A 26100-nucleotide genomic window follows, 5' to 3' on the forward strand; every position below is an offset into this window, starting at 1 on the left:
ACACATGGGTTTACTTCTTAAGTTTCGTGTGCACGAATGTGTGTGTTTAAAGTGTTTTAGATGTGTGTGGCAAATGAGTTCTGGTTCCTTTGCCTTCAGATCACTCACAAAATTCTAAAATGCATCTTGCTGAAGGCAGGTCTCACTTCCTGATTAGATTACAGGAGAAACTCACGTTGATCTTGTCTTTGGGAAGAAAAGGAGAGTGTGGGTCTTTATGGGTACAGGATGAAGTCAGGTCCCTAGGGGTGAAGTTCTTTCTCCGTGTTTAAGTTGAGTTTTTCTTCCTCCTTCTATTCTTAACTTGAAGCTATGTCAGCATATTCCTAGCTGAGCTCTCTCAGTAATCACCTAGATCACTGTAGCCAGATTCAAGCACTTCTCACGACTCTTGAAATTGGAGACTCATTCTCCACGGTTGAGTGACAGGGATGCTCCAGGCTTCTAGCAGCTCTCTTGTTCAGGCTTCCTGGCTTTAAGAAATGGTACCATGTCATCCAGTTGGCATACCCATATCAAGACCAGGATAATCCAGGTCTTGATAAAAGAATTTGCTCCCACTGAGCTCCAGCTCATTGGAGACCATCAGTGTTTCTAGCTGGCCAGTCCCCAGATTCTATGAATGGTGGGAAGGACTGTCTTGAAGACACTCTCCCATTGGGTGCTGCATGACAAGCAGCAAATCAAGGCTTTCCAGACAGTGTAGCAAATGTGCCTTCATCTTGCTCTTGAAGGGTCTCCTGTCCCTTCAAAAGCTGAAGGAAAGGGCAGTATTAATCACTGAATCTCTCAGGGATGTATCAGTATCCTCAGACACATCATTAATTCAATTTGACTCTGTTCTTGCAGTTGATCTGACTCACTCACATGGTTCAGGCTTCCACAGAGCAGAAGAGGTGTGTTCTCAGCATGAAGTCAGCAAAAAATAACATGTGCTAGGATATTCGGATAATATGGATTCCCTGATCTCAAGGACTGACAGACTCAGGGTCAGTTTCAAAAATGAGTAACTGAGGACTTCCCTGGTAGTTCAGTGCATAAGACTCTGTGCTTCCAAGGCAGGGGATGCAGGTTCCGTCCCTGGATGAGGAACTAGGATCCCACATGCTGGAAGGTGCAGGCAAAAAGAAATTAATAATAAGACATGTCCATTGGGCCCAACTTTGATGCCCACTGGGAAGGCAGTTCACAAACTCCACAGAAGCTGGTGCTTCAGCCAATGGGCAAAGGAGAATTAGCCATTTGGAAAAAGAGAAGTGGAAGTGATGGTATTCCAGGCAAGGGAAGCAGAACATGGAGAGAGACAGGGGGATGAAAACATAACACACAGCTGGAGGACTGCACATGTGTGTGAGTGGAACGCAGGATGCGGGAGGTGAGGAGGGAGAGGTCCAGATGACCAGGCTTAGACCATGAATGAGCACTGCGGAGTCCAGGCCTGAGAACAGCGTCATGTAGACACTACTCTTGTGACTGCAGAGAACCAAGCGGATCAAGGTAGACTCAAGGCAGGGGCTCCATGGCGATGGGGGGCAGAGTGATTGCAACAACCCAGGTGAGAAGCAGGAGGCCTGAACTGAAGCCATTGCAGTGAGCATGGAGAGAGGAGGATGGATGTGAGGGACCCTCAGGAGGGAGAATCAGGAGGATTTAGTGAATAATGGGAGCTGGAAGAATCGTCACTCAGTGGTGTCCGACTCTTTGCAACCCCATGGACTGTGACCTGTCAGGCTCTTATGTCTATGGGATTCTTCAGGCAAGAATACTGGAGTGGGTAGCCATTCCCTTCTCCAGGGGTTCTTCCCAATGCAGGGATCAAACCTGGGTCTCTTGCATTGCAGATTCTTTTACTGTCTGATCCACCAGGGACAGATCCAAGCGTAATTCTCTGTCTTCTGTCTGAACCAGTAAGTGAAAGGGCGTATGTTTTGCTGCCCCTAAGATGGGACCATGGGATGGGAAAGGTCACCAGGTCAGAAGGAACAGGCTGAGTTACAATACGCTTAGGGTTTCAAGCACAGGTGTGTCACTGCTCCTTATATGTGCAGTTAGGGGCCCGAGGTTGATGGTTTGCCAGCTGCTCACATCCCAAGAAATCATTTAAGTCACTTATTCCTTTCTGTCTGTGCCCACATCTAGGGCAGGCCCAAATCCTCTTTTCCAAGATCACACTCATGAGCACCCTATTTCCATTTCTCTTAATTATAGCTTTGCTCATCCAGACTTTCTAGGCATTTCTCTTTTAGATTAAAATACTTGTGCATTATTATTTCAATTTCAAAGACTAACTCCACCCTTTTCCCTCCTATTACTTTCTTGTTCTCACATTGTATTGTTCCCCCAGGCTTTGGAGAAGTGCTTCAAGTTTATTAGGTGCATTAATCAGGTCTGTGAATATCCTGACAGTTTGCACCAGAGCTTTGAAATGGGAAGCGGGCTATTTGCTCCCCTGTCTGGAGGTTCCTTTCACTACTTAGGTCAAATTAACTTTTATATGCGCTCAGCTATAGGGAATGAATGTCAGCAGATTCAAACCATAAACAAAAATTATGCCACAGGGCAAATGAAGTTTGGAATAGGTTTGACAAATGATCACCTCTTACAAATATTTGAGGATCCAATATTGATTCAAGGATGTTCGTAGGCACTGTGGAAAGAAACATTAGGAAGATCATTTATTATCTTCTGTGCCTACCCCCCAACACTCTGATAACTCCTGTCTTACCTACTATTTCTGAACCATACTCTGTTAATAAATTAAACAGAATGTGGGCTCTTAGAATCTGTCTGATATATACTAACACCAAGAAGCCAAGTTCACTTTCCACATTCACTCTAGTCAAGATAAAAGGTAGAACCAACACGTTCCAACAATTAGTCTTCGAAAGAATGTGCGGAAGGAACCTTCATGCTGGGTAACCTTTTCTGATGGCTCACTTGCCGTGAGGATGTTACCTTCCTTTCCTTCTAATTCTTTCTCCACTGCTCTCATAGAGGAGAAAGCTCCTTGGCTATACAGACAGAGGGTCCTCTTCAACTCTGAGAACTCCAGGCCCTTCTGAAGCCCTCGCTGGCTGGACAACAGTGAAGACACACGATGGTATTCAGTCTTAAGATGAAAATCCACCACCAGAGCATGCCAGCCAAAACTATTTAGATTGAACAAGCAGGAATCAAACATAGCAAGCATCAAAGTTAATCTGACACTAATTTAATGGTATGCATAACTGTTATTGTATTGCATGGCAATTAGGCTTAAGTGGTGAGCAGTTCAGGTAAATGACTTTAATTAGGATTACTTTCCATCCGTCAAGTCAAATATTTCCAGAGACAGTTGAGAGAAGAGGCAGTTCAAGGAAAGGTTCTTGCATGTCATCATCTTCCCACCAAACAACACACACACACACTCACACACACACTCACACACACACAATTGCAAGAAATGGCCAATTCTCTAGTCATTGCTTTTCCCTCTCAACTTCTTTATATTGGACTCCACAATTCCTTATTCTACTTTTAGAGAAAGATGGTGTTCACACTTAAGTCATGGTATCCCCAATATCTGGGGCTTCTCAGGTGGCACTAGTGGTAAAGAACCTGCCTGCCAATGCAGGTGATAAAAGAGATGCAGTTTCGATCCCTTGGTTGGGAAGATCCCCTGGAGGAGGGCATGGCAACCCACTCCAGTATTCTTGCCTGGAGAATCCCATGGACCGAGGAGCCTGGCTGGCTACAGTCCATGGGGTTGTGTGGAGTCAGGCACAACTGAAGTGTCTTAGCATGCACATATGCATCCCCAATATCTAGCTACCCCTCAAGCACACAGAAACAGGAAGACCTGAGACTGGTGATGGGAAGAAAGGAGGGAGGCTAGGGAAAAAAAACAAGAGGCTCCTTGAAGGTTGTTCTGGGTGCTCCTGACCCACATGGGAACCTGTGAATGAGCAGTTCCTACATCAGAGAAGAGGTTCTGCCAGAAATGTGGGTTGAAGGGGCCAGAACATAAAGGGGGTTCATGGGGTGAGGACCAGGAGCAGCAGTGGGAGTCCTGAACATGGGGAAAAGAAGAGGAAAGATGAACTTGAACGTAAAGTTTGATGTAGTGTTTACAGGAGTCAAGTGCAGAGCCAGAGGTCACTGCAGGACACAAGAGGAGACGAGGCCACTTGAAGGAGGAACTTGAGAGACGTGGGGCCTGACAGGAAGCACACAGTTCGGGAAAGCCATGCAGCGCAGGCCTGTGGTCAGGACTTTGTGCTCCTGCTTCAGGGTCCCTCTCAGTGGTTGTCCCACCCAGAGGCACTGCTTCCTGAAGGTGATGCAGGCCGTTAGCGTGAACCTCACCACAGAGAAGGAAGCCAGCCCAGGGAATCTGAAAAATGCTGGTACCTGCTATTTACAATAGCCAGGACATGGAAGCAACCTAGACATCCATCACCAGATGAATGGATAAAGAAGCTATGGTACATATAAGTGTTAGTCACTCAGTCATGTCTGACTCTTTGTGAACCCACGGACTGTAGCCTGCCAGGCTCTTCTATCCATGGAATTCTCCAGGCAAGAATACTGGAGTGGGTAGCCGTTCCCTTCTCCAGGGGATCTTCCTGACCCAGGGATCAAACCCATGCCTCTTTGCAGGCATGATTCTTCACCACCTGAGTCCCCAGGGAAGCCCCAATGGAATAATACTCAGCCATAAAAAGGAATGCATTTGAATCAGTTCTGGTGAGGTCAGTGAACATAGACCTTGTTATACAAAGTGGAATAAGTCAGAAAGAGAAAAACAGATATTGTATATCAACGCATATATATGGAATCTAGGAAAATGGTGCTGATGAACCTATTTGCAAGGCAGGAATAGAGACTCAGACAGAGAGAAGAGATTGATGGACACAGCCAGGGAAGGAGAGGGTGGGATGAACTGAGGGAGTAGCATTGAAATACATACATTAACTGTGTGTAAAACAGATGCCTCCTGGTGTGACCTTTGCCTTCACAGCCTCTGCAGTAACAGGACGATGCTCTTTTGTGTCAAGTGGGCTGGACACCAACAAGTGAAACAGAGTCTAAAGGGGGCTCAAACCAAGGGTTATTCCCCCACTGGACCTAGGGAGGTGAGGAGTATTTTTATTACCCTCTCGGATGTAGAGGGCTTCTCTGATGGTTCAGTGGGTAAAGGATTTGCCTGCAATGCAGGAGACACGGGAGATGCAGGTTCAGTCCCTGATTCCCTGGAGTAGGAAAGGGCAACCCACTCTAGTATTCTTGCCTGAAAAATCCCATCGACAGAGGAGCCTGGTGGGCTGCAGTCCAAAGCGTTGCAAAGCCTCGGACACGACTGAGCACACATGGGTGTAGAATACATCCAGACAGGACGTTCCTCTTGAGTCCTCCTTCCTCCTGCTGGTTACGCTCATCCCGCTCCGACCTACCTGCCTATCTTTCCTGCGCAAGCTTTGCTGAAAGTCCCTGCTCTTTGCTAAAATACTGAGGATTTAAAGATTTGAGCTGCTGTGGCTCTGGTGATTCTAGGAGATGGTCCCTGAGTTCTCCACTGATAAAGGGGAAACATTCTGTCTTGTCTTGCAGGTTTGATAGCATTGACCCTCACCAGACGCTGGATGCCTGGCACTTGGAGACCCAGCAGATGGAGTCCACCATGGCCTCCATTTCCGCGTCCGCCAGCTTGTTTGAAGTCACCGTCCCTGACTATAAGCAGCTGCGGCAGTGCAGGAAGGAGGCGTGCCGGCTGAAGGAGCTCTGGGACACGATTGGGTTGGTGACCTCCAGCATTCATGCCTGGGAGGCCACCAGGTGGAAGGATATCGACGTGGAGGCCATGGACTTGGAGTGCAAAAGGTTTGCCAGGAACATCCGGAACCTCGACAAGGAGGTCAGGGCCTGGGAGGCCTTCACAGGCCTGGAGAGCACCGTGCTGGACACCCTGACCTCCCTGAGGGCCGTGGCCGAGCTGCAGAACCCGGCCATCCGGGAGCGGCACTGGAGGCAGCTGATGCAGGCCACGGGCGTGACCTTCACCATGGATGAGGGCACCACCCTGGCCCACCTCCTGCAGCTGCAGCTGCACCACTTTGAGGACGAGGTCCGGGGCATTGTGGACAGAGCTGTGAAAGAGCTGAGCATGGAGAAGGTGCTGAAGGAGCTGCAGACCACCTGGGCTGGCATGGAATTCCAGTACGAGCCCCACCCACGGACCTGTGTGCCCCTGCTGCAGTCCGACGAGGACCTCATCGAGGTTCTGGAGGATAACCAGGTCCAGCTTCAGAACCTGATGGTGTCCAAGCACATTGCCTTCTTCCTGGAGGACGTGTCGGGCTGGCAGAAGAAGCTGTCCACCGCCGATGCCGTCATCTCCATCTGGTATGACGTGCAGCGCACATGGTCTCACCTAGAAAGCATATTCATCGGATCTGAAGATATCCGGGCTCAGCTGCCCCAGGTACCTGCTACAGAAACCCTGCTCCCTCTGTTCCCAACTCCCAGTCAAGGGACAGTCCCCCAGCCCCTGCATCCTCTACACCATTCCTTATCTGCCTCCCTGCCTTGGCTTCACCCAGGGGCATCTCCAACAATCATAAACCTTTCAAAACATCAAAAGCCAGGCATAGGAAAAGAGAGAAGGTAAAACGCCTGCCAGTCAGCTTGTTCTTGGGCTTCCCTGGTGGCTCAGTGGTAAAGAACCCGCCAGCCAAAGCAGGAGTCCCAGGAGACCTGGCTTCAATCCCTGGGTTGGGAAGATCCCCTGGAGGAGGAAATGGCAACCCACTCCAGTATTCTCACCTGGGAAATCCCATGGACAGAGAAGACTGGTGGGCTACAGTCCATGGGGTCTCAGAGTGGGACTCGACTTAGCAACTAAACAACAACAAACAGTTTGTTCTTAGATGGGTAGGAAAAAGAAAGGAGAACCTGGTTTAAAAAACAAAAGAAGTGTACCAGAGAAAGGAGGTCAGAAACAGGAGCTGCTCTTGTGTTGCTCTACACGTAATGACGGTGCGGGTACCAACTGGGAAGCCAGCATCATTTCCAGGCAAGCTGAGTTCCTGCTCTGCAGCAAGTATTCTGTAAACCTCCGGCCTGTGCCAGCAGGCTCAAACACTAGTCTTCAGCTAAGTGCTAAATGAGGAATTTCTCTAAGATATGCATTCTTCTCATTACTACCGTTCTAATTTGTTTGCCCCTTCTAATTGTCCTAATTAACGTATCCCCTCTCTCAGTGGACTCTAATTCATTTTAAAAAAGATGTTTGCAGACTTATTCCGTATCCCACTCCAGTATTCTGGCCTGGAAAATCCCATGGACAGAGGAGCCTGATGGGCTACAGTCCATGGGGTCGCAAAGAGTCAGACATGACTGAGCGAATAACGCTTCTATATCCCTCAGCACAGTGAGTTCTTTGCTTGCAAATTAGTTTGATTCCAAAATGTCACATGTTATCCAGACCTTGTTTCAGAGTTAAAGCACATTCTATCAAATCATTTTTCCAGCTCATCCCACAAAAACACATTTAGTATAATGATACAGATTAAAGTTTGTACATCTGCAATGAAAAATAACAAAATAATTCCACTAAAGCTACTGTCATGAAACAAAATCAAATAAGCCAGATTTTATTCGTCTCCAATGCTAATGATTGAAGAAGGGCAGGTTTGATGAGAAGCAGGGGAGAATGTAGGTGGAGACTTTTGCAGGCATTTTAAAAGAGGCATTTGAGAATTTACAATAAAAAATAATAAATAATTCATATCATTAACTCCTCAGGTTTATGTGTAAAATGTGTAAATACATTTGTCTTCTTTGTAGTGACAATATGGTAACATAGACAACTCTGAAATACAACAAATCATCATGTTACACCCTAACTAGTAAATATTTTCATTCACTATGAATATTTTCCACCTTTTGTTCACATATATACATGTTTTTACACAATTGCTCTCAGGGTAATTACAATTTTCCAGTCAGTTCTTTGCATTTCAAACATTTATGTCAGATATTTCTGATGTGTGTGCATGCTCAGTCCCTCAGTAATGTTCTGACTGTTTGTGACCCTATCGACTGTAGCCCGCCAGGTTGCTTTGTCCATGGGGTTCTCCAGGCAAGAATACCGGAGTGGATTGCCATTTCCTACTCCAGGGAATGTTCTTGAACCAGGGGTTGAATCCGTGTCTCTTATGTCAGTTGCATTGGCAGATAGATTCTTCACCAGGAGTCACCTGGGAAGTCCCTTATTTCCGACCCTTCCTTTCTATTTATCTTATGTTTGGCTGTGCTGCGCCTTCACTGCTTTGCTTGTGCTTCCTCCAGTTGTGGTGCACAGGTCTCTCATTGTGGTGGCTTCTCTGGTTGCACACTATGGGCTCTAGGCATTTGGGCTCACAGGCTTGGTTGCCCCGAGGCACGTGGAATCTTCCTGGACCAGGGTTGAAACCTGTGTCCCCTGCATTGGCAGGCAGACTCCTATCCCACTGTACCACCAGGGAAATCTTCTGATGAGTCTATAATCTTAATAATTTTTCATTTTTGACTGGTGAAAGATACCTCACTTAAGGAATCGTAATTTAAGTCTTGATAGGAGAGAGGCATGGGTCACAGAGGTCCCAGCAGACTGGGGCCAGCAGCCTAGGCTTGAGTCCACTCTCTCAAGGACCTGAGGGAAGTTACTTGAACTCTCAGTGCCCTGGTTTTCTCATCTGTAAATTGAGACTAAGCCCGGTCCCTACATCCAGAAGTTCATTAAAGCTGAATGTTCAGCACATACCATTATGATTGTTGTTATGTAATCATAACCACACAAGCTCTCACCAGGTATCAGGTGTTGGGGTGAGGTGCTTTGCATTTAGTATTGTCTCAGTCATTTCAACAACACTGTGAGAGTGTGTGTATTTGGGGAAAATGATAATATTTAATTACTTTTGACATCACGGGCTTTCCCAGTGACTCAGATGGTAAAGTGTCCACCTGCCAATGCAGGAGACGTGAGTTTGATCCCTGAGTCAAGAAGATCCCTTGGAGAAGGGAATGGCTACCCATGCCAGTATTCTTGCCTGGAGGGTGCCTTGGACATAGAAACCTGGCAGGCCACAGTCCTTGGGGTCACAGAGATTTGGACATGACTGAGCAACTGATACTTTCACTTTCACTTTGACATCATAATAGCACCTTTGCTGCCAAAATGCTTACTTTGGTTATAGAAATTTTGCTTGGGCCCAGAAAGCACATAGGATCCACCATCTGCCTGACTTAGGAATTATGTAGTTTATGCCAACAATTCTCAAAGTGTGGTCTGATGACTTCTGGCAAGGGGTCCCTGAGACCTTTCCAGGGGATCCTCAAGGTCAAAGCTATATTAATAATAATACTAAAATGGCATTTGCTGTTTTCACTTGTTCTTCTATTAGCACACAGTGGAATTTTCCAGAGGCTACATGGTGTGATATCACAACACACTGGATGCAGAAGCTGGGAAGAGAATCTGTCTATCTTCTAAGTCAGGCATTAAAGAGATTTGGAAAAAAAAAAAAAGTGCAATGATGCCACTTTTTCCTCTAAGTTATATTGTTTTGGAAAATATACTTATTTTGAATTAAAATATGTGTTATATTAACATAATGTGCTTATTACTGTAATTTTAAATGAATTGACAAATATTTTTTAACGTTTCTCAACTTTAGCTTCTAATGTAGAATATGCATTGATAGATATAATATTACCGAATAAATGAAAGCTCTTTGCACTCCCCAGTAAGTTTTACAAACATAAAGGGATTTTAAGACCAAAATGTGTGAGAACCACTGATTCAATCTAAAGGTATTTCCTCCTTTGGGCCTAATCTCTGTGTTATACAACCTAGGAGAGGTTTTCAAAAGCAGGCTTGGTACATGAGGGTAGCTTCTTGGAGTTGAAAGGAGTGGGGGTTAATTTTTTCCACACTTTAATTTGCAGGATTCTAAAAGATTTGAAGGCATCGACATAGACTTTAAAGAGTTAGCTTATGATGCTCGGAAAACGCCAAATGTAGTGGAAGCCACCAACAAGCCAGGTCTTTACGAAAAGCTGGAAGATATTCAGAGCAGGTGATGGCCGGTGTGCAGTTGCCTTTGTAATGGAGAGGCTTTGTCTCTCTTTGTCTCTCAAGTCCTTACCTTAGTTAACTGCCCGAGTGAGAGAGTGAACATGTGTATCTGGTCGGGTACCTTGATTTGCCTGTGTGCTTGGGTAACATGGGATATTGTTAGAGGTGTTTATTCTGATTGAAATGTACTAGTAGGGCTATATGCACATGCCCACAGATGTTCCATGTATACATCACTCCTGAGGATAATCCACAAGTCACACTCGTTTGCATTTAGGTAACAGCCACATGCCTCTGGATCCTGGCAAACCTAACAAGGAAATTCTTTGTGCCCTCAGGCTGTGCCTGTGTGAGAAGGCCCTGGTGGAGTACCTGGACACAAAAAGGCTTGCCTTCCCCAGGTTTTACTTCCTCTCCTCTTCTGATCTTCTAGACATTCTTTCCAATGGCACAGCCCCTCAACAGGTAAGCGGGGAAGTGCTTGTAGAAAGTCAAAAGGCTTGAGATGCTCCAGCAGGAGAGTTTCAAGTTCCCCATTATGCCCCATTAAGCAATGTATCCATTTGACCTATGTTGCCATCAGCACGGTCCCTAAGCTCATCTCTGGCTACCTGCTTTTTTTTTTCCCCTTAAACCTTTCTAGGTAGCCCAGTTTCTTTCCAGTTGGATCTCTGTAGAGATTTGATTTTGATCTGTAGAGATCAAATTTTGATCTGTAGAGATCAAAATTTAAATTAAATTTTTGAAAATTTCTGTATGCTTGGATGCTTGCTTTATCTTTCTCTAACACATGATGAGGTTTTTGTTCCCTTTCTAAAAACTGGGGCTTTCATTATCTTGGAAATGTTTTCTTTCAGTATACTTTTGCATAGTATTTCTTTTTTTTCTTAGTTTTTTTTTTTATGTGGACCATTTTAAAAGTCTTTATTGAATTTGTTATGATATCGCTTCTGTTTTACGTTTTGGTTTCTTGGCCATGAGGCATGTGGGATCTTAGCTCCCTGACCAGGGGTTGAACCCATACCACCTGCATTGGAAGGTAAAGTCTTAACCACTGGACCGCCTGAGGAGTCTCTACATGGTATTTCTATCCCGGTTATGTGGATAATTTTTTCCCTCTGATTCATCATATTTCCGTAGGTTGAGATTATTATCTTCATCTGTTCATACATTTTTGTACATACTTATACACTTCTTTCTCTCTCAGTCCTCTTCCTTGGCATTCTTCCATGTCCCTCAGATTTATCCACGTCCCTCAGATTTATCCACCATATTTAAGTTGTGTGTTTTTATTTGGTCCTTTTGTGTTGCTAACACTGTTAAAAACTACACTGTACCATTTGTTTTCTTTATTTTTCTACCTCTACCAATTCTTCTTATCTTCTACCTCAAATTTTATAGAGTTCATGTTTCTTTCATTTAATTGAAAGCAAAACAAGGTGATATTTTTTCAACACTACTTCTGTTTCCTGTATTAAGCTTCTAATATATACAGATGCTTTTATTCTAGTTCTTGAGTCTGGCTTTCGCCTTCTTTTAAGTTGTGGGATAATTTCACAGGTCTTGTGTTAATTGTTTGTTCTTGTATAAAGAAAAGTCTTTCTCTATCATTTGTTCCAAGTCCCTGGGTGGGATCTCCTCCAGCACCTTCAGTTTACTTCAATACTCTTAGAATTTCTCCCGCCATCTCATAAGTGAGAGAGCTCATTGCCGTAAACATAAGGGTTAAAACTCACAGTTTTCAGGAGGCCCCTGTATTTCAAAAAAGCTCTACCTGAGGCAGCTTCCTGTTTGTCATTTCTTCTCCACCTGCTGTTCTTCTCACTGCAGGACCACAGTATGGTTCTGTCTGGCACCCTCCTAGGATTACTGCCCAAGGCATCACTGCCTCCGTATCATGAGATGCCATGCTTGGGAGAAGCTCTGGCACAACCAGGCTTTCTGCCTGGTGTGAGTTTGCTGGCCCTTGATGTGGACCCTCCAGAGGCTGGTCTCCTGCCTCAAAGTGGTTCCTACATCTGAGTGACTTCTTCCACAGGCCATGGTCACCACTGCCCTTGATCCTCCAGATTTGGGCATGTTAGCAGCAGCAGCAGCATTCATCTGTAGACTCTCCTGTGCCTACCCTCCTGCAGCACAGTAGTGTTTTCTTAGGAAGAGGGCTTATGAATTAGTTATTGCTCCAGTCTGTTCCCATCCGTAGTAGATTAGGCAGAAATTACTCAAACCTTTGTGGCTTCGTTGGTTTGTAGTTAACGCGTGTTGCCCACTAGATCTATATTCCCTTTTATCCAGTCCAGCTAAATTCCATCTTCACATCTTCATCATTCCCTAGCTTCCTTCTAAACGTTTGGTACCCAACACTTTAATGGTTGTCACAGGGTAGCCCTTTAAGCAATACAATAATAATAAGTAGCTTCTAAGCAATAATCATAAGTGACTTCCTGGACATGCTCTCCACTTATAGGTTCAACGCCACCTTTCCAAACTCTTTGACAATATGGCCAAGATGCAGTTCCAACTGGACGCCAGTGAGAAGCCAACCAAGACCAGCCTTGGCATGTACAGCAAGGAAGGAGAATATGTGGCCTTCAGCGAGCCCTGTGACTGCAGTGGGCAGGTAACGCATGCCTTGCTCTCTCAAGTGTCTGCAGTCAAGCATCAGCCTTCAGAATGGCGATTGTGACCTTGGACCAGAACTGCTGTCTGTGCCTGGGGCCTGCCCAGTCCTCTGACTTGAACCGACATCAGAGCAGCTTCCAGCGCCCACTTTCCTCTCCCTGGGAAGGACACATGTCAATACCTGTATATCTTCCTCACTCAAAGTCCTGTGCAGAGAGCAATAAAATGCACATAAACAACTCCCTGAGTCAACAAGAAAAGGGTTTGGAAATGATTAGCGGCACCAGGAGACTTTAACATGACAAGCCCTGGGGCACCCCACTGGGGAATCTGGGTCACTGACACCTTCCCCGGGAGAAAATGTCCTTTGAAATCAACCATAAACCTGAGCGTTCACTTCTCTGTACACATACACCTCCTGCAGCCCTACCCCGTGGAGAGCCCACTGCCACCCTGCTCCAGAAGCTCCACATCTCCCCGGCACAGTTCAGGAAACACACAACACGACACCCTTCTCTTCTGAACCCCCCGACCCGTCTTTCACCATCTTCACTAAAGTAGACAAGTCTTTGTTCATTATCCTACTGCATTTTCCTCCTCTGCTTCTTTTTTCTCTTCTCTTTCTTTCCCTTCCATTTTCTCTGTGCTGTTCTCAGTCATGTCCCACTCTTCGCAACCCCAAGGACTGCAGCCCACCAGGCTTCTCTGTCCATGGGATTTCCCAGGTAAGAATACTGGAGTGGGTTGCCATTTCCTACTCCAGGGGATCTTCCTGACCCAGGGATCCAGCTCAAGCCTTTTGAGTCTCCTGCATTGGCAGGTCGGAGAAAGCAATGGCACCCTACTCCAGTACTCTTGCCTGGAAAATCCCATGGACGGAGGAGCCTGGTGGGCTGCAGTCCATGGGGTCGCTAAGAGTCAGACACGACTAAGTGACTTCACTTTCACTTTTCACTTTCATGCATTGGAGAAGGAAATGGCAACCCACTCCATTGTTCTTGCCTGGAGAATCCCAGGGACAGGGGAGCCTGGTGGACTGCCATCTATGGGGTCACACAGAGTCGGACACAACTGAAGCGACTTAGCAGCAGCAGCAGCATTGGCAGGTGTACTCTTTACCATTAGTGCCACCTGGGAAGCCCCCGTTATCCTAAATATCCAAAGAAACATGGTCCCTGGGGTGCTAATCCAGTCCAGAGTAAAGCCTGGAGAAAAGATCTTCTTCAGAGTTCCACCTTCATCCAAATCCAAATAAAAATCTCATTTTTATGAAAGGGACATTGAGGTTTGAGTCAAACCTTGGGTGTTCTTTCTGTAGACTCAGAAAGCATTTAGTTGGAAAATATAATCCATATGCACCGTGGACAAGGTCATGAGAATCCACTGACTTATTTACACCCCTGGGTCAGGAAGATCCCTTGTAGTAGGAAATGGCAACCCACTCCAGTTTTCTTGCTTGGGAAATCCCATGGACAGAGGAGCCTGGTGGGCTGCAGTCTTTGGGGTTATAGTCAGACAGTTCTGAGCATGCAAGCACAATCCAGATGAAGATTTCCCCCTAATCTCTGGTCAGTCGTCTTGTCTTCCCTAAACCTGCTCCTCTGCTCTGTGGGTCCCAGTGGGCACACCGCCCCCTCCCCCGTTGTTAATTGAGCTTCGGTCTCAACTACCATTGCCCTGCATTGCACAAACGAACAGTTTCTCTGTGCCTTTGGGCAACCATGTGGAGTTGCACATCTTGCCTGGGCTCATCTTCTTCAGTGCCTCTGTCTGAGTGGAAGAAAACGTGTGTCACTGAGCACATCTTCTTAGGAGCCCCGAGTCTAACCCCAAGCTCTTCTTCCAGGTAGAAATATGGCTGAACCACGTGCTGGCTCACATGAAGGCCACGGTGAGGCACGAGATGACAGAAGGTATAACCGCCTACGAAGAAAAGCCCAGGGAACAGTGGCTCTTTGACTACCCAGCTCAGGTATCCTCTGATCCATCCTCAGGCGCTCTCCTCCTCCATGGCCTCTGTCGGCCTCCTGGGGCTGCCAGGCTCACCCATGCTTCAGGGTCAGGAGAGGCTGGTCAGGAAGGGGTCAGCAGGAGGGACCAGGGAATTGTTAGCCACAATGCAATTCAGCGGTTACCTCAGGGCATTAAGGGTTGTCCATTTTACTCCATTAGCTGCATACAGCAGGGAGAAAACATAGACCATTTAACTCACTGAGCCAGCTCTCTTTGTATATGCCAAGCTCCCTGCTGAGCACAGGAGACACCAGCAGGAAACAAGACAATGTAATCCCACTCTGATGGAGTTTACAGACTGGCGTGGAAGTCAGCCACCTAAAGATGGGACCTGGTGTGATGGTAAAGGAAAGTCGGGGTCCTCTGGGAGCTGGTTAATGGAGTCTGGGGATGACCCTCCTGAAGACATGATTCTAGGCTGAGGTTTGAAATAGGAGTTGGCAGGTGAAAGATAGAGGGAAGAGCACCCAAGTGTGGGAAAGAATGTGGACAAAGGCTCAGATGCAAGCAAGAGTCAATGTGTTCGAGGCATGAGTAACAGGTGGAGGGAGCAAGGGACAGCAGATGGATTCAGGGGAGGAAACTGGGACACAGTTCTTATAGACCATGCATGGGAGTGATGTGATTCCAAGATATATCTAAGTCCTGTCCCAGGATCTCAGGAGGGTAATAAAAGAAAGAGGGGGAGCTAATGAGGTTACTTTTTAATGACCTTGGCTGCAATACACCACCCCTCCCTTCCCTGTTAATGTCTAGTATTGGGCTGGCCGAGAAGTTCCTTTGGGTTTTTCTGTAACATCCTACAGAAAAACCCAAACAAACTCTTTGGCCAACCCAATACTACTGCTGGTACATTTGGGGGTTACAGATATCTGGTGGTGATTGAAGCCATAGGAGTTAGGTAAGAGTGTGTAGACCAAGCTGAGGCTGCAGATCAAACCCACGAGCATCATCCAAAGGCTGCATAGGCAGAGAAACCAGGGCAGCAGAATGAGGAACAGTCCCTTTTCTGATGGAAGGAATACCTGGGAATGGCAATCACGGAAACTAAAACAGAAGGCGTTGATAGCAGGTAAGAGGTCAGTTATGCCACACACGTCTAAGAGGTCAAGCCAAGTAAAGAGGCTAAGGAACATCCATGACCTTGGTGAGGCCATCTCAGTGAAGTGGTAGTGAAGAGATCACACTGCCGGTAGTTGAGAAGGTAGGAGAAGGCAGGAAATGTTGACAGTGAGTGTAGACAGAGCAGAGAAATAAGCCAGTGCTGCAGAAGGAAAGGAGCCTCCCAGGTGGCGCTAGTGGTAAAGAACCCACCTGCCCATGCAGGAGACATGAGTTCACTCCCTGGTCGGGAGGATCCCCTGGAGAAGGAGATGACAGCCCACTCCAGTATTCTTGCCTGGGAAATCCCACGGACAGAGGAACCTGGTGGGCTACAGGAGTCGCAAGTACAATTGCACATCACGTTCAGACCATTCTGACAAGATTACACTGCAGGAGGAACCTCTAAAAAAATCCAAACATGTCTAAATCCAAAGGCAAAAAGGAACAGGTAAATTCAAGAATAGTACTTTTTACTACAACAGAATTCTCTGCTCCACGAAGTGAATAATTCCCTCCAGGATTCCTTGTTTGCCTGAATCAGAATTTTGAGGCAAGAAAATGTGTTTCTTCCTGCATTCTGACAGATTCATCTAGAGCAGTGTCTCCTGAGCCAAGTGGGACCACAGAGGATCCATGTCTCTAAATTCTTCACCATGCAGAATCGAAATTATGCATTTTCCGTATTAAATCTTCTGTTTCTCAGCAAGCAGAAGAAAGGTTCATTTAAATCACTTTTTCCATTTATTTATTTTGAATCTCTGAAGAATACAAATCAAAGTGTTGTTGTTGTTTGGTTGCTCAGTCATGTCCAACTCTCTGCGACCCCATGGACCATAAGCCCACCAGGGTCCTTTGTCCATGGGATTTTTTAGGCAAGAACACTGGAGTGGATTGCCATTTCCTTCTCCAACAAATCAAAGTGACCACACTGAATTTCAGTGTCATCCTTCCTGAGCTGTGAAGAGTGGACCTTTTAAAGTTAGAGACACAGATGTAAGAATGGACATGTGGACACAGGGCAGGAAGGGGAGAGTGGGATGAATGGGGAGATGGGATTGCCATGGATACACTACCATGTGTGAAATAGGTAGCTAGTGGGAAGCTGCTGAATAGCACAGGGAGCTCAGCCCTGTGCCCTGTGATGACCAAGATGGGTGGGACGTGGGGTCCAAGATGGAGGAGACATATGTATACATATAAACTGATGAATCACTTCGTTGTACAGCAGAGACCAACACGTGTTGTAAAGTAATCAGACTCCAATTTAAAGAAAGAGCAGGCTTTTCAAAGTTAAAAATTTGAAGAGATTTTTAAAGATATAGTGTAAGTACTATGGTCAAGAAAAAAATCTGCCACACATAATCAGCAGTGGCTCACTCAGCTAGAATACTCACTCAACTGTAAGGGTTTCCAGAAGAACAGAGCAAAGACTATCATTGAGATGTCCAATCAAGACTTTGTTATCCTCCCAGGCACAGGAAAGGTGCTGTGGCCTGAGAAGCAAAAACAGAAAGGTCAGTGTAGCAATTTCTAAAAGCTACTAACATTGACCTGAATGAGCCTTTAGCTGTTCTCAACCACATGGTGCATTTTTCAAGAGCAGAAAGGACTCTCCCCACTTGTGTTGTACCCACTTTTTATCTCCGAGGACTTAGAAGCACATGTTCAAGGGAACAGTGCTGGTGGAAGAGGGAGGGAAGGGATGTCCATCACCCACACAATTATATTCTCAGCCCCTGCTGTGTGACAGTGGGCTGGTTTGAGAGACAGTCCTGGTAATGGCTTTCCTAAGCAACTCTTGGTGCCATAGGTGGCCCTGACCTGCACCCAGATCTGGTGGACCACAGAGGTGGGCATGGCATTTGCAAGGCTGGAGGAAGGCTATGAGAATGCCATGAAGGACTATTACAAGAAGCAAGTGGCCCAGCTCAAAACCCTCATCACCATGCTCATTGGCCAGCTCTCCAAGGGGGACCGGCAGAAGATCATGACCATATGCACCATCGATGTCCATGCCCGGGACGTGGTGGCCAAGATGATTGCTCAGAAGGTGAGTCCCGGACTCTCAAGAGTACCGCTCTTTGTGGGTAGCTATACCACAAGTATTGGGATTTGGGAGAAGCTCACATGTGGCCAAAACACAGGGCCTCCAAACTCTGCACCAGTCGGGGATCTGGGAGAAGATCAAGGTGGCTGCTCCTACCTTAAAAACCCCAGCAAAACAGCATCATCCAAGTGGCTCGTGCTTTCTGTGCCATACCGGGCAGTGTGCTGCTCTCCTGAATTGTGCACAACACCTGAGCCCTGTGAATTCTGCAGCCATGGGGCCACCTCCTACCTGTTGAATCTTGTGATTTACCAACCTACTCTGCCACTCCCTCTCTAGGTAGATAACGCCCAGGCCTTCCTCTGGCTGTCCCAGCTAAGGCACCGATGGGATGACGAGGCCAAACACTGCTTCGCCAACATCTGTGATGCCCAGTTTCTATACTCCTATGAGTACCTGGGAAATACCCCTCGCCTGGTGATCACGCCCTTGACAGACAGGTGAGCACTAGCATCAGCCACTGACACAGGAGCCTTCTGCTGTCTGGCTCTCACCATCCACGGTCACTTGCCATTTGTCCGCAAGGCTGCAGGGCGAGGGCCAGACTTAACCCAACAGTTGTAACATAAACTGAAATGGCATAGGACAGAAGCCTGATCAGAGCAAACCCCAGAGCAAATCAGTGAGCCACGTTTGTTTGTTTTTAATTTATTTATTTGGCTGTCTTGGGTCTTAGCTGTGGCATGCAGGATCTCTCATTGTGGTGCACACATTCTCTAGTTTTGGCACACAGGCTCTGGAGTGCATGGGTTCAGTGGTTACGCCAGGCAGACTAATAGTCACTGGAAATGCAGAGATCACTAAAACTTAAACTCCAGTTTTGTTGAGGGAAATAAGACACGTGTAGATAAAACTTTCAGAAGTATAAGGGGAAGGATTTCCCCGGTGGTCAAGTGGTTGGGACTCTGTGCTGTCAATGAAGGGGGCTCAGGTTTGACCCCTGATTGGGGAACTATGATGTTGCATGTTGCACTGCACGACCAAGAAAAACAAAAGTTTAAAAAAATCATGCTGAAGAAATGATGCTTTTGAACTGTGGTGTTGGAGAAGACTCTTGAGGATCCCTTGGACAGCAAGGTGATCAAATCAGTCAATCCTGAAGGAAATCAGTCCTGAATATTCATTTTAGGGACTGATGCCTCAGCTGAAGCTTTAATACTCTGCCACCTGATGATAAGAACTGACTCACTGGAAAAGACCCCGACGCTGGGAAAGATTGAAGGCGGGAGGAGAAGGGGATGACAGAGGATGAGAAGGTTGGATGGCATCACTGACTCGATGGACATGAATTTGAACAAACTCAGGAAAACAGTGAAGGACAGGGAAGCCCAGCATGCTGCAGTCCATGGGGTCACAAAGAGTTGGACATGACAGAGCAACTGAACTTATTAAAATAAATAGCACAGGGAAATGTGCAAGGTCATAGTACAGAATAGGGCACGGAGCCACTCACTACAGACTTCCAAGTAAGTGACCTCTGAGCACAGAGGATCTCAGCCACTGCAGGAAGAAGAGGACCAGGAACTCTCCAAGGAACACAGTATCTGATTTGGACCCTGAAGGGTGCGTAGGACTCTAATAGGATTTCAGTTGGTTTTAGGATGACAGACAGGCTATCCATGAAATTGTACAGAAAGCTGTGCATGTGTCACCTTTTCTATTGAAAAGGCACACTGTTGTTTTTCAGTCTCTCAGTTGTGTCTGACTCATTGTGACCCCAAGGACTGCAGCATGACAGGCTCCCCTGTCCTCCCCCGTTCCCCGGAGTTTGCTCAAATTCATGTCCATTGAGTTGGTGATGCTATCTAACCAGCTCATCTTCTGTCACCCCCTTCTCCTTTTGCCATGAGTTGGATCTATAGCATCCATTAATTGTTAAAGTGGTCTGGGATGCCCCAAAGTTGAAGAACTACGGATTAGCGTTCCGGTTGGAATTTTGTGGGCAAAGATGTGGATATGGGAAAATTTAAAGCATGTTCTTGGAAGAGGGACTTTGGGGGAAGTAGTCAGGAATGAGCCTGGTAAGATAGGAAAGAGTCTAACTGTGAAATGTGAAAATCATATTCTTTATCCAGTAAGGAGTGATCAACTATTGAAACTTTTTCATCAGAGGAGTAAAAAAGGATGAAAACTTGTAAAGATTCATCTGACAAAAGAATGTGGGCAAAGGACAGAGAGGACAGGGAGATAAGGTCATGATCCGTGTCAGAAATGGTATATTAATTCTGCAGAGACTTCTATAAATTCTGTTAAATGCTGGTGCCCTTTCCCCTTATAATTCCACTGAACATTAAATCTCTTCTTCTGCAAAAAGACCTGTGTATGTGAGTGACTGGCTCACCCAGAATAAGCAACCTGTAGGTAATGAAGACACGGTCGTAAATTGTGATGGTTAAAGTGGCCAAATAGAATCCGAGCCATCTTCTACTTAATTTTCTCTCTGCCTATTTTAAGTATTATCACCTGTATTCTGGCTAAATCCTCAGATATATTTCCAAATAACAATTAGTGAAATTGTAATCACTCTGCTCGCAGAACGAATAGGGGTGTGGGAACTTCAAAGTCACTGGAGGTCCCAGCATCATCCATAGAGGAAGACCTCCTGGTCCCTCTCCCCCCATGCTTTTCATTTTTGTAATTCATCTTCCACCCAGAGTCCCGCTCAAACCACTCATTTGTTTACTCTTGCATCTCTCTGTTTCATGGGAGCTTGTAGAGGTCACATCACTGTCTCCAGCTGCTCCCCACTACATTTAGACTAAAATATGAATTCCTTGTGGAACATCGTAATTCCTGCCAACCCCCCTGAGGCCTCACAGCCTGCAGTCCAGCCACACTGGCCTCCTCTGTGTTCCTCGATCCCTTTAAGTTCATTTCAAGGTACAACCTTGAATATGTGTGGTCCCTTCTGTCTGGACTGCTCTTCCCCATGCTTTCTGCTCCGCTGTCATCCTCTCATCCTTTCTTGTTCTGCTCTTCACTCTGAGGAGACCTTCCATGACCACTCTTTCTAAAAGACAACCTCTCCCACCTCTCAAACACACACACACACACACACACACACACACACACATACCTGTACACACACAAATAACATTAAGGATCCCCCCATTTATCCTCTCCCTAAGAGCTTCCCTAGTAGCTCAGCTGATAAAGAATCCACCTGCCATGCAGGAGACCCGGTTTGATTCCTGGGTCGGGAAGGTCCACTGGAGAAGGGATAGACTACCCATTCCAGTATTCTTGGGCTTCCCTTGTGGCTCAGCTGGTGAAGAATCCGCCTGCAGTGCAGCAGACCTGGGTTTGATCCCTAGGTTGGGAAGATCCCCTGGAGAAGGGAACGGCTACCCACTCCAGTGTTCTGGCCTGGAGAATTCCATGGACTGCATAGTGCATGGGGTCACAAAGAGTCAGACACTACTGAGCGACTTTCACTTTCACTTTTCAGCATCTCCCACATTCTGAAATGAACTTACCTTCTGGCTTCTTGGCAACAGTACCCTTTGGAATGTAAACTTTTTCCTCTCAGAGATCTTTGTCTGTCTCATCTGTTGCTATTTTTACCAATATCTAGTAGATGTTGAAGAGAAGGCGATGGCACCCCACTCCAGTACTCTTGCCTGGAAAATCCCATGGATGGAGGAGCCTGGTAGGCTGCAGTCCGTGGGGTCGCTAAGAGTCGGACACGACTGAGCGACTTCACTTTCACTTTTCACTTTCATGCATTGGAGAAGGAAATGGCAGCCCACTCCAGTGTTCTTGCCTGGAGAATCCCAGGGACGGGGGAGCCTGGTGGGCTGCCGTCTCTGGGGTCGCACAGAGTCGGACACGATTGAAGCAACTTAGCAGCAGCAGCAGCAGCAGTAGATGTTGAATTACTATCTCTCAGTGAATGAATGCGGAGAAGGCAATGGCACCCCACTCCAGTACTCTTGCCTGGAAAATCCCATGGATGGAGGAGCCTGGTAGGCTGCAGTCCGTGGGGTCGCTAAGAGTCGGACACGACTGAGCGACTTCACTTTCACTTTTTACTTTCATGCATTGGAGAAGGAAATGGCAACCAACTCCAGTGTTCTTGCCTGGAGAATCCCAGGGATGGGGGAGCCTGGTGGACTGCCGTCTATGGGGTCACACAGAGTCGAACACAACTGAAGCAACTTAGCAGCAGCAGCAGCAGTGAATGAATGATAGTTCATTGTTGAAAACCCAGGCTGTAAGAATGACAGAATTGGGAAGAGGGGATTGACTCAAAGGAGGGGTCCACATGGGACTCCGTCTATGCCTTGGCTCCCAAAGAAGAAGCAGGTCCTATGCTCTCTCCTGCTCTCAGCTGGGCACCCACTCTGCTCCCTGCCCCAGCTGAAGACAGAAGGCAGACAGCGTCAGTTCAGGGGGAGAGGCAGATTTCTCTGTAGCTAGAACAGTAAAGGCAGCAGCAACTCTGAGGGTTCGGGTGTCTCAGGGGTTTTGCTAGGGCTTCACTGGATCACAATCAGTTGGAGGGGCTCATTCGCTGTGGGTACAGGGAAAAGCTTTCCCACCTGGAGTTTCATTCACAGGGGACCCTCTCACATGTCTTTGCCTTTGTGGTGATTCTCAGCAAGACACCTGTTCTAAACAGGAAGGGCATCCGGAAGGGTGTTCTCTCTGACAGTGAGGGTTTTTTTGCCTGCCTTGGACTATGAGCTAATAGTTTGGGAATTTATATCACTCAGAGCAGAGAAATGAAGCTATTATATGTTTGAGCAACTTGATTAATGTCTGTCTCTAGCTTTGGACTCTATGTTCCACAAAAGCATTGACTTTGATTGGCTCACTACTCCATAGTGCCCCAGGACTCAACATCATGTCCAGCAAATAACAGGCATTTGAGAAATATTCCTTGTGTAAAAGCAGTGAAATGATTTCTGAGACCTGGGTTGACGCATTCAGCTTCCCATACCAGAGTATTTCCTTCCTCTCCCCTGGCACATCAGACGTTATTCCAAGTAATAAAAAGTACACGACTTTCCTTTTTCCTGGGTCTTCACACCTGCCCATGGGTTGAAGGCGATGATTGCCTCTTTTGGAGTTAGAGATCTCTAGTACTCTAATGCTGAAGGAAATGGCAACCCACTCCAGTGTTCTTGCCTGGAGAATCCCAGGGACAGGGGAGCCTGGTGGGTTGCTGTCTATGGGGTCGCACAGCGTCGGACACGACTGAAGCGACTTAGCACAGCAGCAGTAGCAGTACTCTAATGCTGAATACCTCCTAGAGGGACGGGGTAAAGTTTGGACAATGAATTATTACCAAAATAGGCATTATTACCTCTCCTATGGAAGAATGCAAATAGGAACTTGATTTGCTGCAAAGATCAGTGAATACTGTACAGAGCTTGACCTTGTTCTGCACATGAGATGCTCTTCTACTGTGGAGTGCATACTTATACGGCAAATTCTATTTTCTCATTGACTTCCATTATTATCTCAAGAAATGTCTTGGCCAGAAAAAAAAAAAAAATTGGCTTCCACCCAGAAAATCACATTTTAAAGAGCATTGAGTTTTTGCTGGTGTACTGCTTAAGTACATTTAATTCTCTCCTGCCAGAGGAATTAATCAAATGGACAATTGATCTGCACAGCCTCTGCACATTCATTAAAGGCACAACCACATTACTGTATGTCCGACTGATTATGCCTGTTTCTTCGGAACGTCCCACTGCCTGGATGGGACCAGAATGTATAAGTAGGTACAATGGCTCAGCCACTGTCCCAGGACTTGAACACAATGCTAAGTTGAAGGGCTAAATGGAGATCCTTTTTCATGCTGAACAAAAGCTGTTCTCCTAGGTTGCCTCTTCATCTTTGGAGATCTCCCCCCGCTTCACTCCCCTTCCCTCACCTTCACACACAGCCCCCTACTGGAAGGATTGTCTTAGTCAACTGCTTATCCATTTGCAGAACCTCTTAATTTCTTAGGCACTAAGGCAAGTGGGTGAGATATAATTGATGCAAGAGTCTGAGGGTGATTTTCTGAATAGGCCACAATTACCAAAGTCATGGTCTTCCCAGATTGCACTAGTGGTAAAGAATCCATCTGCCAATGCAGGAGAAGCAAGAGACACAGTTTCCATCCCTGGGTCAGGAAGATCCCCTGGAGAAGGAAATGGCAACCCACTCCAGTATTCTTGCCTGGAAAATTCCATGGACAGAAGAACCTGGCAGGCTACAGTCCATAGGGTTGCAAAGAGTCAGACACGACTGAGCACACACACCCATAGCAAAATGATACCCTCTGTTTTCAAGTTTTTATTGAAACATAGTTGATTTACAGTGTAATATTAGTTTTGGGTGTACAGCATAGTGATTCAATGTTTTTATAGATGATACTCCATTTAAAGTTATTGTAAAATATTGGGGGTGGGGTGGGAGGGAGGCTTAAGAGAGAGGGGATATATATACACATATAGCCGATTCATTTTGTTGTACAGCAGAAACTAACACAACGTTGTAAAGCAATTAGACTCCCATAAAGTAAATAAATAAATGTACTGTGGTTAGTCCCGCATTGCAGGCGGACTCTTTACCATCTGAGCCACCAGGGAAGCCCAAATAAATAAATACATTTTTAAAAAGTTGTTATACAATATTGGTTCTATTCCCTTTGCTGTACATCACATCCTTGTATCTTATTTATTTTGTACATTCCAGAGAGACAAGTCTTAATCCCCTTGCACTATATTATTCCTCTCTTCAACCCTCTTCCCACTGATATCTGCTAGTTTGTTGTGTGTATCTGTCTGTTTTGTTATATTCATTCACTTTATTTTTTTGGATTCTACATAGAAGTGAAAATGTACAGTATTTGTCTTTCTCTGTTTGACTTAACTGCACTTAGCATTATACCCTCCAGTGCCATCCATGCTGTTGCAAATGGCAAAATTTCATTCTTTTGAAAACCTTTGCACCATGAAGGAAACCATCAGCAAAATGAAAAGACAGTGTACTGAGTGGGAAAAGATACTTCTAACCATCACCCTGTTCAAAGCTTTGAGTCTATCAAATTGCCTCAGCCTATCTGTTCTTCCTCTGTTTCCTCATTATGTTAACCCATCTATATGCTGTACTCTTTAAGGACTGCAGCTGTATTGTCAGTTGTAATATTTTTATAGCAAGGTATTATCTATTTGCATTTTCCTTTTTTTTTAAGCTCTTCCTTTCTTCTTTCAAATGAGCTTTAATCATTTTGTCAAGTCCCAAAATATAAATGATTAGGGTTTTAATTGGTGAGCCTTAAAACCTTCAAATTAATTTTGAAAAAATGGCCTCACATATTTACAACATGTGCTGTCTTTCTCTTTGTTCATACCTTTGTTAGGGGAAGCACACTGACGGAAACTGCCCACCCTGGCTAGGTACCATAGTAACCATTTGCATGAGTTGTTTTATGACAGGAAGTCCTGGCAAGGAACACAGAACTAATAAGCTACCACCAACCAAAAGTGTCCGGGAAAGGTCAAAAAGAGACACCACATGTCTGACCACCTCCCAGAATCCTCCTCACTGGCCTCCGTCTTGGCTGAACAAGGTGAGCACCACCAGGAAGGAACTCTGAGTCAGAATGACTGGCTAAGGACAACCCGGAAACTAATCCCATCACCATAAAACCCAAGGTTGTGAGTTGTGGCAGAGCAGTTCTCCTGGGTTCCCTCACCCTACTGCTCTCCACCTGGGTGCCCTTTCCCAATAAAATCTCTTGCTTTGTCAGCACATGTGTCTCCTCAGACAATTCATTTCCAAGTATTAGACAAGAGCCCAGTTTCGGGCCTGGAAGGGGTCCCCCTTCCTGCAACACCTTCAGCTGTGTTTCTTAGAAAAGTTTATAAATATCTTCATATAGATTTGAGTGTTTCTTATGGTTACCTCTGCTGCTGCTGCTGCTGCTGCTGCTGTGTATCATTACCTCTAGGGAGTTTTAAATTTTTTATTCCTATATAAGGTTTTTTTTTATTATATATATATATAAAATGAAATATATATATTTAAAACAACTTATTGAGCTTTATTTTATGTCAAAAATTTTGCCCACCCAAGTGTATAATTCAATGATTGTTAGTAACTTTATCAAGTACTGTAAACACCACCATAAATCAATTGCAACATTTTTATGCTCCTCAAT

At 45.9% G+C, this 26100-nt stretch overlaps 1 protein-coding gene across 10 annotated transcripts in view; it reads left to right on the forward strand.

The window, feature by feature from the left end:
- The window catches only part of DNAH9 (dynein axonemal heavy chain 9), a 290463-nt gene that overhangs the window by 73545 nt on the left and 190818 nt on the right, over window positions 1-26100 (forward strand). For 8 of the 10 annotated variants that reach the window (XR_009491586.1, XR_009491587.1, XM_024980551.2 and 5 more), the window contains 7 exons: window positions 5590-6460; window positions 9967-10097; window positions 10435-10561; window positions 12564-12716; window positions 14565-14690; window positions 17646-17885; window positions 18222-18382. Coding sequence is in view for 7 of the 10 variants with exons in the window: in XM_024980551.2 (XP_024836319.1) it covers window positions 5590-6460; window positions 9967-10097; window positions 10435-10561; window positions 12564-12716; window positions 14565-14690; window positions 17646-17885; window positions 18222-18382 (1809 nt within the window). In the remaining 3 variants the exon portion in view is untranslated. 10 annotated transcript variants of the gene reach the window in all.

Source organism: Bos taurus, chromosome 19 (assembly GCF_002263795.3).
Source record: "Bos taurus isolate L1 Dominette 01449 registration number 42190680 breed Hereford chromosome 19, ARS-UCD2.0, whole genome shotgun sequence".
NCBI lineage: Eukaryota > Metazoa > Chordata > Mammalia > Artiodactyla > Bovidae > Bos > Bos taurus.